The following is a 13,593-nucleotide window of genomic DNA, read 5'->3' as shown; positions in this document are numbered from 1 at the left end:
TTTAATAAAAAAGGAAATGGCCCCAAAGATTAATAGCTTGACATTTTCCAAGCAATTAAGTTACAGTAAATACAACTATCAACTGTGAGTTAATCCTGTAGCTTACAACAGCAATTTATGATTTCAGAGTGTTACATTAACTCCAAGAACGATTTCCTGACAAGAACAGGGAGCATCAGTTTACCATAATTTGAGATTGATATGGATCTGTAGTTGAAATTTGGCATCTGAGTCCTGTTGCCATTTCAAATAATTCTAGTAGGATGTCCCAGTATATTCTATGTAATTTGCCTAAGAGAGCAGACCAACAAGAATAACAGGCAGAACTCAAGATGTGCTGCAGTTCTCCTCTGTGCTGAAACAATGCGCAGCTGCTAAGCCAAGAAAACACACCTTGTCTCGAGAAGGAGCGCATCAAATCACCTGCCACCACTACAGTATTTCTTCCAAGGTGAAAAGGGAAGAAAAAGCAGAACCATTTGTCGCCCTTCTGCAGGACCAGCCACACTCAGATAGAAGAAATCCACAGAATACCTTCCCAGATACACTGCAGGAAATGCCAAATGACACCTAGAGAAGTATATTCACTACGGCAGTGTCATCAGAAGTGACAGCAACTGATAGGAAGGTTGGAGACAAGAGAACAGGGATAGAAGAGAGAGGAATCAGCGAGCACCAGCTCAAGAACAGCCCTCACCTCTCGCTTTCAGTCCCTGCAGAGCTGGAACTCGTTTGCTTTCTGAAGTGGCTAAAACCTGAAATGACTTAAGGGGCCAACCTCAGGTATGTGGTACAAAAAACATGCTCCCTTACAAGCCTGGATGGATGAACCCTGCAAGACATTGGAAATTTCTCAGAAATAAGGAAAAGGTCAAAGCAGAAGAGAAATTACAAATAAAAAAAACAACAGCAAAAGGTTATGAAATAAGCTCCTGAAACAGCCAGCAGAGACAACAGACTCCACAACCTACCTTCAAATTAGGTAGTAAAGAAAACACAGGAGACTGTTGGCCTGAATTATGAAATCTGCATCAGTCGCTAAAATAAGATTCCTCCCCACATTCAACAGTGAGTGCCCTCATTAGAAGGCCCTTTCTTTTTTTTTTTTTTCCTTCCCAGTAACCCACAAATACTTTATTTGTTCCTGACCTGCAAAAGAACCTGATGATGACTCAGTTGATATCTTTGGCAAATAATCTAGGCAATCTTCTGACAGTTTATTCTTCAATCTTTTTCTGTTAAAAGGACCTACACTCAGAACACAACTAGGATGCTTATCCTGCACAGCAGAACCCTCAACATAGTTGAAGTTTATTAAAGTGGAAGACTTTTATTATGCAATTAATTCCCCCACTTGCTCAGGGATATTATAAAATTCACTTCACCACGAAGGCAAGCTGCCTTTCCTAGGCTTCACCTCTTCAGCAAACAGATTGCAAAAGATATTTTACTAGAAGCAAAACCCCAGCTACGCATTGTAACACGTTACCAAAACAAAAAGACAAGGATTATATGCAATTGTGACACGGAACACTGGTTCTACACACATAATAATAAAAAGGATGTAATCCATGATGAGAAGATCAAGACAATCCTGCAACGCAAGAAGAAAAAATAACGAACCCACATACTTCTACAACCTGAATCTCAAGAACTCAGTGTAATGTAGGTGATAAGATGGTCAGCTCGATATTCTTGTACTCATTACAGTATCCACAAACACCATTCCAGTTCCATGGGATACACTGTAATCAGTGCCCAAAGCACAGATCTTCCTTTTCTGAATGTTCTGGCATTAGCACAGGTGGGGGGCTTTATTACACAGATATTTATTAAAAGCCTCTGGAAGAAGTGTAAGGACTTTCATGCTTCACATTCACACAGTTGTTCAGGCTACAGTACGTACTGCATGTTCCCAGAGATATGCAGCCTCTGAAAAACCCTAAAACATCACTGTTAAAAATAGCTGCCCATTCAAGCTGTCTAGGAATCTTCACTCAGAAGGTCCATCATGGCTCAAACAGAAAGGGTCCGCTTGAGGAAAAGAACTGACAAACGCATTGCATTCCTCAGCTCATCCAGAACCGCCGCAGCCCACTCTGCACTACAATGTCAGCTGCTGTTTATGTTCGGAGGAAGTACAGTAAGTACAGTACAGCCCATTCAGGTTGGTGGAATGCCACTGATCATATGCTCAATTGCATCTATTCATTAGAAGAACTCAATGCACAACAGCAGCTGCATTTAACACCACGCCATCCAGTTGCCCCAGGTGATTCCAGGAGTTCATCAGCCCGCAGGAACAACACTCTGCCCTCGTGTCCTCGCAGCAACTGCATGTTACACTTGCAAGCCTAAGAAGTTGTATTTAGGAAATAACGGTGCATTACCAGCCCTTCTGGCTTCGAGATTTTGCAACAAGTAAGGTCGGGCCTTCTGCAGTTGTGTTCTACAAGTTCCAACAATTTACACTGCTCTAATAAAAAATGATCAGTACTCACTAGGTAACTACTGCTGAAGAGATGACTTCACCAAAGAACAGACAAGCTACTCCACTTGTTTCAGAAGAACTGTGATTGTCTGTATACATATAAAGATATCTACCTATCTATAGAAGTGTAATCCTGGCATCTGCCATGTCAATAGCAAACTCCCCATAAGGTTTCTGGAGCCCAACGTCACCATGAAACCATAAGCAATACAAACAGCTGAAAACAAACCTTTGTGAAGGAACATGGGCTGTTCAAAAGGGCACATACAATTTCCTAATTGATTACAAGGACATCTGCATGCGTAACACCTAGAATGACTGAAAGACACAGGTTTTGTATTTACCCTGAATTTCACCACGTTCTGTATACTTGTTAAGTCTATCAGCCAGCCTATAACCAATTTCCTGTCTGCCTGGGTCTTTCACACAGCAAGAGGAAAGGAATAAGAGATTATGATGTTCCCTTTTTCTCTAATTAAACCAATTCTAAACTGATCTTAATTCTACCTCTCTGCACCTTCCCTTACCAATTTTCCCATTGTTAAAAATGTAACTTCTCATTCCTTGACACCACTTCCCTCCATCCTTCCAGAAATCCTTAGAATGGCCCAATAAATAAATGGAAGAATGCTGATGCTGGCAGTGTCCACCAGAGCAGATTATCACTGCAGGCAGGATTACTGCCCAAAAACACCACCTACAACACCAAACAGCATCAATTGTAAAACAGAGCTCACACAAGAACAAATTAATGTTAGAGTCATATAACTGAAAGTTATAGTTTCTTAGCTTCCTAGAACACCCATAATTAGAGCTTCTTAATCTACCTAATCATCAAGTTCAGATGCTTGCAGCAACTAAACATCTGATCAGTAGTCTGCAAAACAGGATCTGCAGGGCAGGAAGGATAAGATCTTACACTGTGAGGCTTGCTGGAAGGAAAGGCTAAAGTAGGTCATCCATGGGTTGAAGTCCTTTCACTCTCACATACTTCTTTCTGGAATTTGAGAAAGTTTGCGGTGGGGAAAAAAAATATATATATAAAAAAAGAGCCCAGGTCAGAGGGGAAAGAAGGCAGCAAAGCCCACTTACCAGCCTCACATTAGCACTGGGTCCAGGTGTACATAAAACCACGTCCAAAGAAGCTGAAGCTGATTTTACCCTGTTCAGCTGAAGATTCATAAGCTGCCCGCTGGACTACAGAAGATGGCCCCATGCTAGAGATTTTGAACTTTTGATTCACAAGCAAGAGAGCTCGGAATGGCTGATGAAATTACTTCACGTTATGCTCTGAAACATTTCAATTGTTAATTCAGAGCGACACAGGCACCAGGAGGAAAGGAAGAATCTACACGTAGTAATCAGGGCTGTCACCTTACACCACTCTCCAGGGCCAGATACCATTCACACCAACTCAAGAAGCTCCATTCATTCACAAAGCTCTGAGAGGGCCAAGCTTCACATGGCCTGGACCCACATCAGGAAACACAGCCCTTTCAGACACCAGAATCCAGTTTTGGAATCTCTGCTTGGTCTCTAGCCAAACGTGATCATGCTTACGCTTAGGTTTTGAACTCAAAACACACCAAAGGGATTGCCCCAGAAAATCCATTCCCATGTAACAAGTCACAGCTGGGGAAGAAAGTTAAATGCTAAGATGGAACAATCACAGCCAGTAAGAAAAAACACAAAAATGCAGAACCAAGCTAAGAAGGTAGCAAACAATCAGTGTTCGTTTTCTGTGCTCTGTAATAAGTAAAACCACTGTATCAACATTTAAGGCAAAACAGCTAAGAATGTTGCAGGTCTAGTGCATTACACTATGCTTAATGCCAAGACATTTTAACAGGTGCTTGGGTATTTCTGTTTTATACATTGCTTCACATTTGTGTGCTCAAAACGCTTTCCAAGACTTCAACAAGCTTGTTCTGCGTGTGAATGATTTGTCCATGTAACCTACCAAATGCACATTTCCAATCCAGAATCCAGCTGTGCTCATTTAACCTTGGCTCATACCCACAGGGATTGCTCTCATCCTGAACAGCTCGGCAAATTTGGAGAGTAGAATTCTAAAAAACATTGGTTTCATGGCATGCTTAAGGTGACAGCAAAAACTCCAGTTCCACAAGCTGAATTATTGTTTGCTACAGCCATCTTGTTTCACTGAAATGGAAAGTGGTTCAGTTGTACTGCAGCACTTCTCACTCTGCTCTGCAACCTCTGATTAATCTCACACAGCATAAACTCTATGGAACAGGAACAGCACTAATCAATGCCTATATAGCTCCAAAGAAACGCAGACTTCCTTGTTACACAGACTTGGGATACGGCCTAGGAGAGCCAACTGATTAAGTTTCTGCCATGAATGAATAGAGGTTAAATTCTGAAATCAAGCAAATACCAAAAATAGTGTGTTAGTTTTGAACATAGTTTACTTCAAGGACTATGAACTGTTTCAGCCTGACAAACAACTGTCATTTAGTCACATGGGAAAAGTTTTTTCCTTCAGCAATGAGAACCTGAACCAGGAACAGCACACTCTTCTCTCAGAGACATTTTGAGCTATTCTTGGGCAGAGGTGAAAGTCAGTACCAAAACTCAAAGCACATCCAAGGTACGTGCAGCTAAGCATAAAGAGGCCATGATCTGCTCCATGTGAATGGTCCTGAGAGCATACAGAGGTTTCTCTGCAAGCAATGCCTCCTATTCATTTCCATGGAAACTACAATAGATACAAAGAGCACAATAACACTATTTGATAGTGTTTTGTAGCTGAGGATTTGCTCTCTCTTTCAGTCACCACCATTAGTTATGAATTTTTGCCAGTGATGAACAAGAGCATGTCATGCTCACAACAACATGCACCAGTGGAGGTGACCCATCGTTGCCACTGTGGAAACACACCACCCGCTGCCTCCCTGTGCTCACAGCCACTGCTTGGTCTCCGTGAACACTCCGCAAGTGCCAATGAATGTCAAGAGGTGCCATTTTTTCCCCACATGGAGGAATTCAATGACACACCTTTGCTTCATATGCACTTCCGTGCCAGACACCACTGTGTCAGACTGCCCCTCTGCTGCCATCTGTTGCACAGCAACAAAATGCAATGGAGTATTGGTGGGAAGGTTCAACCTGTACTGCCATCCCACCGACATCTGCCTCTGACGTTCTGGGCCAGGATAACAAAATAGGAGGCGTTACTTTCAGAGCAGCTCTCATATTCCAACACCCATCTCAGGATGACAAAAACAAGCATCTCTGTGCTGAATTCCTTATCTGAGACAGGGCTACCCTCCCTCGGTGGAAGCAAAGAAGGTAAGGAAGAAAAGGCACGCAGCCAGTTACACTTGCTCCTTGCAAACAGCAAGTGAGCTTCCTCAAAGAAGACCACATACATCATCTCTTCCATTTGCTTCTGACAGTGAATAGAGTTTAAACATATTAGAATTCAACCCTTGTACTCACAGTTAAAACTTGCCACAGTATTGAGAAGAAAAAAAAGCTACGCTACTCTGTTAAGCCTCATACATCAAATTAAGAAATCACAGAAGTCCTACAGGTCACCACAACCATCTTTATAACATGAATTAACCCCACACTAGACATGCCTCTCAACAGCAAGTTCATCTGCTCAGCTACACAACTGCCAAAAGACTTGGTGCATTTTTTTCAACCAGCAAACTTGATAACCACCATCAAAATTGTTACCTTAAGATCAAACATAAATTTATTTTGATCACAGTGACAACTCCCCTCTCTTCAAACTCATACGTACCTGATCACAACCTGCATTCACCAGCTCCTGGAGCATCTGCCTATTCACTTCAACAGTTGCTGTATTGCTCGACTCGTTAGCAAAAGGTAGCAAAGAATACCTAATTTCTCGCAGAGCTTTCTGATAAGGTCCAAACTTTGCCGTTTGTCTCATCTGCTGCTGCCTTGTAGCATCCTTCCCTACTAAAATCTTAGGGTCCAGAGAAGTTTCACTGCCTGGTCCAATCGGTAGTCCCTGACCTGAAGATTTGGATGGCTGCTTTAAACCTTCTCGAATCTCTTGTAACCTTTGTCTGCTGTTTCCAGAATATGTCGTAGCAGGAAAAGTCTTTGGCCTCATTGTTAATCCAGTTTTCTCTGAGCATAAATACAGCTTTATTCTTGGGGAGGTTTTTTTTTTAGTTATTTTATTTCTAAAAAGTGTCGCTTAATGGTATCAATTTCTTGTAAACACAAATCCTTCAAAGGGAAAAAGAAAAATGGCAAAATCCTCAGAAGGTTTCTGCCAGCATTTTACTTCAGCTCACGATCTTCACATCTCCAACAGAAAATCTCTGGAGTCATCATTTCACAGACCAACGGCGTCTGAAACGAAAGAAAACAGAAAGCACGTGTCATTAAGTTGATACTGTAAACACCTCCGAAGGGACAGCATGACAATTAATCAAGTGAAAGTGAATCAGTTTAGCCTATTAGGCTGTCACAGCTGGATTCCCATTAATGACAATTATCACTTTATCTGTTTTTAAGAATAGGATTTCAAAAGGCTTTCTCGACATAATCAAAAAAAGCATTTTTCTTTAAGGCTTCGTTTTGAAAATAAATAAAATAAAAACCTCAGAAACTACAAAGCTTGAGAATTTCATACACTACCTAATTGTGGCAGGTTTCCCATCCCATTGCATAACCAAATCCTGGACAAGCCTATCCTGTTTCATAATTAGGGAAGAGTATGCTCATGAAATGTTTTTCCCCCCACTTAAGATTTTGTTTGTTTTACACTAGCTGAGCTCAGTTTCAAGAGTTTATGAAAAAGACTTATAATGGAAATATTGATGATTCTAGCCATAGCAACTTCCAGCATTTCAATAACAAAGCGACAAGATTTTCTGCCGTTCCACATGAATGTTCTAGCCAATGTTGAAGGTAAGAATTCTCCCTGGAATTGGAAGAAGGGTTTTGTTTCCTTTCTTTGTATTATTTTTAAAGGGTACAGGGGTGGGGGAATCAAAAGGGTGATACATGCCTTAACTCTGCCCGACAGGAAAAGACAAGGGGAAGGAGCTACTCAGTAACAGCACAAAAGGCTGAAGAAGCTCCTGCAGCTCACATAAGATTGAAACACAGCTGTGATACAGCTTCACAACCCTCTTCTGATATGCAGCAGAGGACAGCTATGCAACTACGGAGTAGAACTGAGCTACTCTGCAACTTGCAACATCCTTACAGCATCAAGAGGTAATCAGAATTCTTTATTTACTGAGTCTTTGTGGCATTGCCATTATACGTGCCAGACATTACATACAGATGCGCTTCAGAAAAAGGATTAAAAAGAAGCATCATATACTACTGATGCCGCAAGTTTGCTTCTGCCACCAGTGCCAGCATTTGCAAGGTGACTCTGCCCTGCTGCTCCAGCTGCCTCATTGAGAAGGTCAGAATTTTGTCCAGCTGTTTTGAAGCCGCAAACGCAGAAGCTGGTGAAGCACTCGTATTGGTTGGTCACTCAGAAGTAGAGCAGAACTTTTCTCTCAGCCCTCCTCCCCTCTTTATGAAGGGGCTTCACTTCTGCCTGCAGTGTTTTTTTTATATCACAAAAAGCTTCCCCAGAAATAGTCGTACACTCCACTCATTGCAGTTCCTGTGACAGTGGCAGCATTCTCAACAAAACAACAATTTCTTTACAATTAATACCACCACCTCTCACAGACAAGCAAACAGATTACTACACGAAAGCCAGGAGTCCAGACACACTCCTTGAAGCCCATCATTACCTCCTCATAAGCACGGGGTTTACTGTCAAGAGAGTCAAGCCCTCCTCTAAACCAAGAACTGAGCACAGGGCAAATTACAGCCAAGTCAGACCCCAGAGTCCTTTATAATAGCTCAGCACTTTGAAATACAAGAGCACAGACTGATCACCTTCAGTACTGTCTACATCTTACCCTCTTAACTAAGCATGCCAGGGAAATTTCTGTACAATGTAACAGCAGCCCAGAACCATCCAAGCTGAAAAGCAGCACAGACCAAGGCTGAGAGCTCCTGGATCAAACTGCTGGAGAGCATACAAAGGAGGCCACACAGGTGGTGCTGACCCATGTCAATCTCTTGCTAACATTTAGATGCACAATTATCTAATGATTACTTCTAACATATTAGAATTATAGAATTAGTCTTGAATTCTTGACTCGGCACTGTAAGGATTTCCTGCAACTTAACTCATATAAGAGTAAGTGGCATAAGCCCAAACACGCAAACTGGCACTTAGCAACATCTCTTGCTTTAAAGAAAGCAACGGTACTATGCAAATTTTGGTATTTTTGCAAAATCAGCTATTAGGCAAGAAAATATGCTTTTGTTATGCTCAACAATGATAAAAGCAACTGAAGGATCATGATGGAATTTTGACTACTTAGAATTTAGCAACAAATAGCACAGAGCCTTAGTAAAGTGTTAAAGAGCAAAAACAGCATCACAGCCTTCTTAGGACCACATCATAACTTGCTAGTGCTTGAAAGACACAGAGCAATTAAGTGATCTATGACTGCCCTTCCTTTCCTGACAGCAGCAGGCACCATATGGCTGGGTTTAGGAATCTGGGCTGTTCTTCCTCTTTTCAAACCCCGTGCCAACCCGCAGGCCTGGGATGTGCAGGAAGAGCTCCAGCCCTCCCCACCTTTTTGCCACAAAGAACTGCCTTCCTACTTACACACATGCTTCACATAAAGAACTGCTGTGACCTTTAGCCTAGGCTTGAGTCTAATAATGCTAGGTCAAGCCAGCTGGCAGCTTCTTCAGCTTGCACTCACAGCACAGCTAAACTAGAAAGCAACGCTGATTGTTCAGACAGTACAAATGAGAACAGCAACAACATAACTTGGAACTGTAGATGTGCTTCATATTTTGCAGAAGGTTTTTTGGTTTTTTTAACTAGATATTCAAGATCAGCCAAGAAATCGGGACATTAAGTATTACAGATAATTTACAAAGACAGACAAGTTGTCTGCTTTTTAAAGTCTATACGCATCAAAAGAAACAGTGTCTAAGGATTTGTGACTGTACATCTGGACATTAGGTAACCCTGAATCTTAAGACTTCACCTTGCCTACAGCATAGATATATCCATAGCCTTTTTACTGTGATGAGAAGTGATTTCTCAGAATTATTTTTGAGCTTCAAGCCATTTTGATTAGATACTTGTAAGGTGCTGGGTTTCTTTAAATGTTGGTTTGGTTTTTTTTTCCTCCTGCTAAAATGTTACATGTTCTGTGTTAATTAGAAGCTTGTCTGTTACTCAGAAGAAATAAATAATCTTTCAAATATTTTTAACAACACTAAGTCAGAACAATTTTTGAGTAACTGAGATTTTTTTTCTTCATCTGAGAAATACCAATAGCTGCCTGGCAGCATCCAACCAGCCACGCTGCATTCACGTGCTGAAGTCTGCCATCCCAGCACCACTGCCTACTCACTCCAGTTTCTTCATTCAGCAAATGAAAAGCTGAATAGCTGCATATGCCAGTGGCTCTGTGGGATGGGACACCAGCAAGAAACTAAAGCTCAGTTGTGCTTCAGGAGCAAAGTCCCAAACCCTGAGCCGGCAAGTTGCTTCCCAGCCTCTAACTGCACCGGCACGGTGAGGAACTACTGACGGCTGCAGAAGTAAGGACTGAAGTTTGAAGGAACGGACGCAGCTGCCTGCTAACTTGCAGTCTCCTGGCATCGCACCGGGCTTTTTAGCTCGGAAGCGCACGGAAACAGCCTGGCCACTTCATGCTGGAGGTCTAACACTAACCTGGCGAAGAGGAGCCAGGAATTTCACTGCGTTACAAGCCAGGCTCCCCTTTACAAGCGCACGCACGCTAAAAACGGCAAGAACCTAAAGCAGGGCTTTTCCTAACATCCCCCCCTCTCCTTCTAACAGAACCGTCCCACTCGGCGCTCAAGTCGCAGCGCGACTCACGGGCGCGGGCCCGGCACAGCGCTGCGGGACGCGGCCGGCAGCCACCGCCGCAGTCCCGGGGCGTTACGCGGGGCGCTCCGCCACAACGCGCGGGTCCCGCGGCGGAGCTGCGGCCGCGCTCGGCGGGCAGGGCCGGGGCCGAGGCGCCGATCCGGGCCGTGACCTTCAGGCCGAGCCGCGGGCCCGGCGGAGCGAGCTGAGGCGGACGGAGCTCGGCACCTCCGCGCGGCCCCGCGGGACGGTCGGGCCCGGGCTGAAGCCCCCGGAGCCGCTCCTCCCGCGGGCGGAAAGCTTCCAGCAGGAGCCCCGGCCGCGCGCTCCGTAGAGGAGCCGGGGTCGAGCCCGAGGGTCACCCCGCGCCGGACCGTCAGACGGCGACCGGAGAGCGGCGAGGCCTGAGGGGGTGGGAGGGGGGGGCGGGGTGACGGGACGGGACGCCACGGCCCCCGAGCCCCTATTCCACAGGCGGGACACCCTCCCCGGGCCCCGGGCTCTAACTTTCTCCTCAGAGAAGCGGAGCATCCGGGCTGGAAGTTCGAGGGGCGGCCGGGGTGGGGGAAAAGCCGCACCGCCGCACCCTTCCTCGCTCTCCGCCTCACCTCCTCGGGGCGCCCTCCCGGCTCCGTCACGCGGCGCTGCGGCGGCGGCCCCGACGGCGCGGGCCGCTCTCCATCTCCGTCCGCTTCGGCCGTCCCGGGCGCAGTGCGGGGCGCAGTCGGGACATTCGCTACATTGTTAGCATTCCTCGCGCGTCACGTGACCGCGCGCCCGCGTCATTCCACTCTCCCCCCCTCCCTCTGCCGCCCCTCCCGCCACATACCAGCGGGGGGAGGGGCCTCGGGCGGAGGGCGGGAACGGCCGCTGGGGCTGCGGCTGGGGCTGCCTGAGGAGAGGCGGCGGGAGTGGTCTGTCCTCCGCCCCTCGCTGTGTTTACAGGCGCCGTGTGGCACTTCGCCACCTCGCAAAAACTTCGCCCGTCTCACAAACTGTTCACCGTCTCGCCATCTTCTCCCCGCTCCTTCAATTCGACGGATTCGCACCAACTTTCTTTAAAAAAAAGCGCTGAAATGGTCTCCAAGAGATGCTAGCATCGCTGTCCCGGTTGTGACGGTGGCTGTGTTGTCCCATCCGCTGGCCGAGGGTTTCGGGGCAGAAGGAGGCTGTGAGGAAGATGGCACTGCCGGCTGTGGGGAGCTGCAGGCAGGGCTGAGGCGCCGCCATCGGTGCTCACTGTGTGCCCCAAACTCGTTTCGATCATACATTTTGCTGTGGATCTGTTACCAGTCCTTAGATTTCTATCCAAAATCACACACACAAGACTTAACATCAGTGCCTATTTGGTCTTCTTAAGGGCTGGGGCTAATTTTTTGGGGGAGGGTTTGATTTTTTTCACACACAAAGAGGAGGAGGTGATGAAGTGCCAGAGAAGGACAGCCAGGGAATGAACATCTGGATCAAAAATTCAGGCCCAAACTGCAAAAGGATTTTTGGATGCAAAGTTCATATTTGAGCTCATTACAGATGGAACTGCCTGGATCCGAGCCTTTTTCATGAAGTATTCTGATTTTCAATATCTTTACAGTCTGTAACAAAGACAATTGTCAACTAGGAACAACTCCCCACAAAATAGAGCAATGTTTGGATCTGGGAAGGCTCCTCCAGTGTGGCAGGATGCTAGCGATAATCAGGGAGTGCTAATATGGAGTGAAAACATCAGAAAGTGGCCTCCCCTCTACAAATGTAAATTCAGTTAGATCATTAACACGGGAGAAGCCTCCCGTGCTGAAATAAAACTTCAAAATCCTTGAAATCCCATCGCAAAGTTTGGAGTAGGGGCTCTCTGCCTGACTCGTGGCTGAGGCTCTCTGCTCAGCAGGGAAAGCTTTGCTGTGTGAAGGGATGTGTTGGTCTGTGAAAGCTTAGGATGCATAGTTGTCTTCAGTTATGTGCACAGTCCCACTGCCTTCAACAGAGCAAGTATAAAGAGACTATGCTTGTCTTTCCAGGATGGGAGATATATTTATAGTTTTTTCCTAAGCTACAGGGACTATTTTTGTGAGTAATGTTACCTATGGATGGTCCTATCTAAGGATATTTCCTTAAGGTTGTTTATCATCCTTTTTTTTTTTTTTTTTTTTTTTTTTTTAATGTCCTTCCTGCAAACTGTCAGTATTGCTTAAAAACTATGTGTGGAAGGAGAAGAGAGTGAATGTTACATGATGGCAAGCAGACTGTGGTATTTCACAAGAAAAAAATGCAGCCTGCTGCACAGAAATTGTTTAGCATCTCATCTGAGGGCAGCCAGTTACTGTATATAAATTACTGTTGGAATTTCAATAGTGTCATTGACTGGAATATATTGCAGGGGGTGGGGGAAGGAGAAAATCTCTGGCTCCTCCAAAGGAAGCTAAAGAAACCCATCAGGTTCAGAACAGATTCCACTGTTGGCAGAATATTGCAGGATAATGTGGTTCATTTTGCAATCTTCAAATACCTGCTATACTGAAGTAAATTTTAAATGATATGACAGATGCAGCATGGCTTCATTTTCTGAATTACTGTTGTGCTTAACCGATGAAGCATAGCAACATGATTGCCCAAACCAGAGATTGCTCAATGCCTTGAGACCTTTTCCCAACAAAATTCAGGATGGCTTAAAGGAACAGCATCAAGATAAAAATTGCTTACTATGCTAATATGTTATTTCATAAGATTTGGTTGTCATCCACATTCTTATGTCTAGGTAAAACAGATATTTTCATTTATTTTGCTCCATCAGGCTGTTTGTTTTCCTTTAACATTCCAATCCACCTGGGAATGAAATTCAGCTGCACTTTTTCACTCCTGGTTCCAGCCAGCTGCACTTTCTGAATTTCATGCATTTGCACAGAGCTGCTGGTTTGAATTCCCAGCAGCAGCAGCAGCAGCAGCAGGTACAGGAGAGATGGATTGCATCTGCTTCCACGAGGTAACTGCATTCAGCTGGTCCACTGCTTATAAGAAAACTTCTCAGGCTGTTTCTGCATTTAGAAAATCAGACTGTTAAAAATCAAGTTCCTTGAAAATATGAAGGAAATGGAATTTGGTTGGGTTGTAGCATGATACAACAGCTCTGTGAGAACATGATTTGATCTCTAAGTTTTTG

General features: G+C 44.7%; 1 protein-coding gene across 1 annotated transcript in view; it reads right to left on the bottom strand.

The window, feature by feature from the left end:
* The window catches only part of LATS2 (large tumor suppressor kinase 2), a 48,063-nt gene extending 36,737 nt beyond the window's left edge, over positions 1–11,326 (bottom strand). The window contains exons 1-2 of the mRNA XM_048955131.1: positions 11,048–11,326; positions 6,267–6,850 (exon numbers count right to left, since the gene is read on the bottom strand). Coding sequence (XP_048811088.1) covers positions 6,267–6,605 — 339 coding nt within the window. The 5' untranslated portion in view covers positions 6,606–6,850; positions 11,048–11,326. The remainder of the gene's footprint in view (positions 1–6,266; positions 6,851–11,047) is intronic.
* Positions 11,327–13,593: the final 2,267 nt, after the last annotated feature.

Source organism: Lagopus muta, chromosome 1, assembly GCF_023343835.1.
Source record: "Lagopus muta isolate bLagMut1 chromosome 1, bLagMut1 primary, whole genome shotgun sequence".
Classification (NCBI taxonomy): domain Eukaryota; kingdom Metazoa; phylum Chordata; class Aves; order Galliformes; family Phasianidae; genus Lagopus; species Lagopus muta.
The sequence above is the reverse complement of the archived record's forward strand: the minus strand, read 5'-3'. Positions and strand labels throughout refer to the sequence as shown.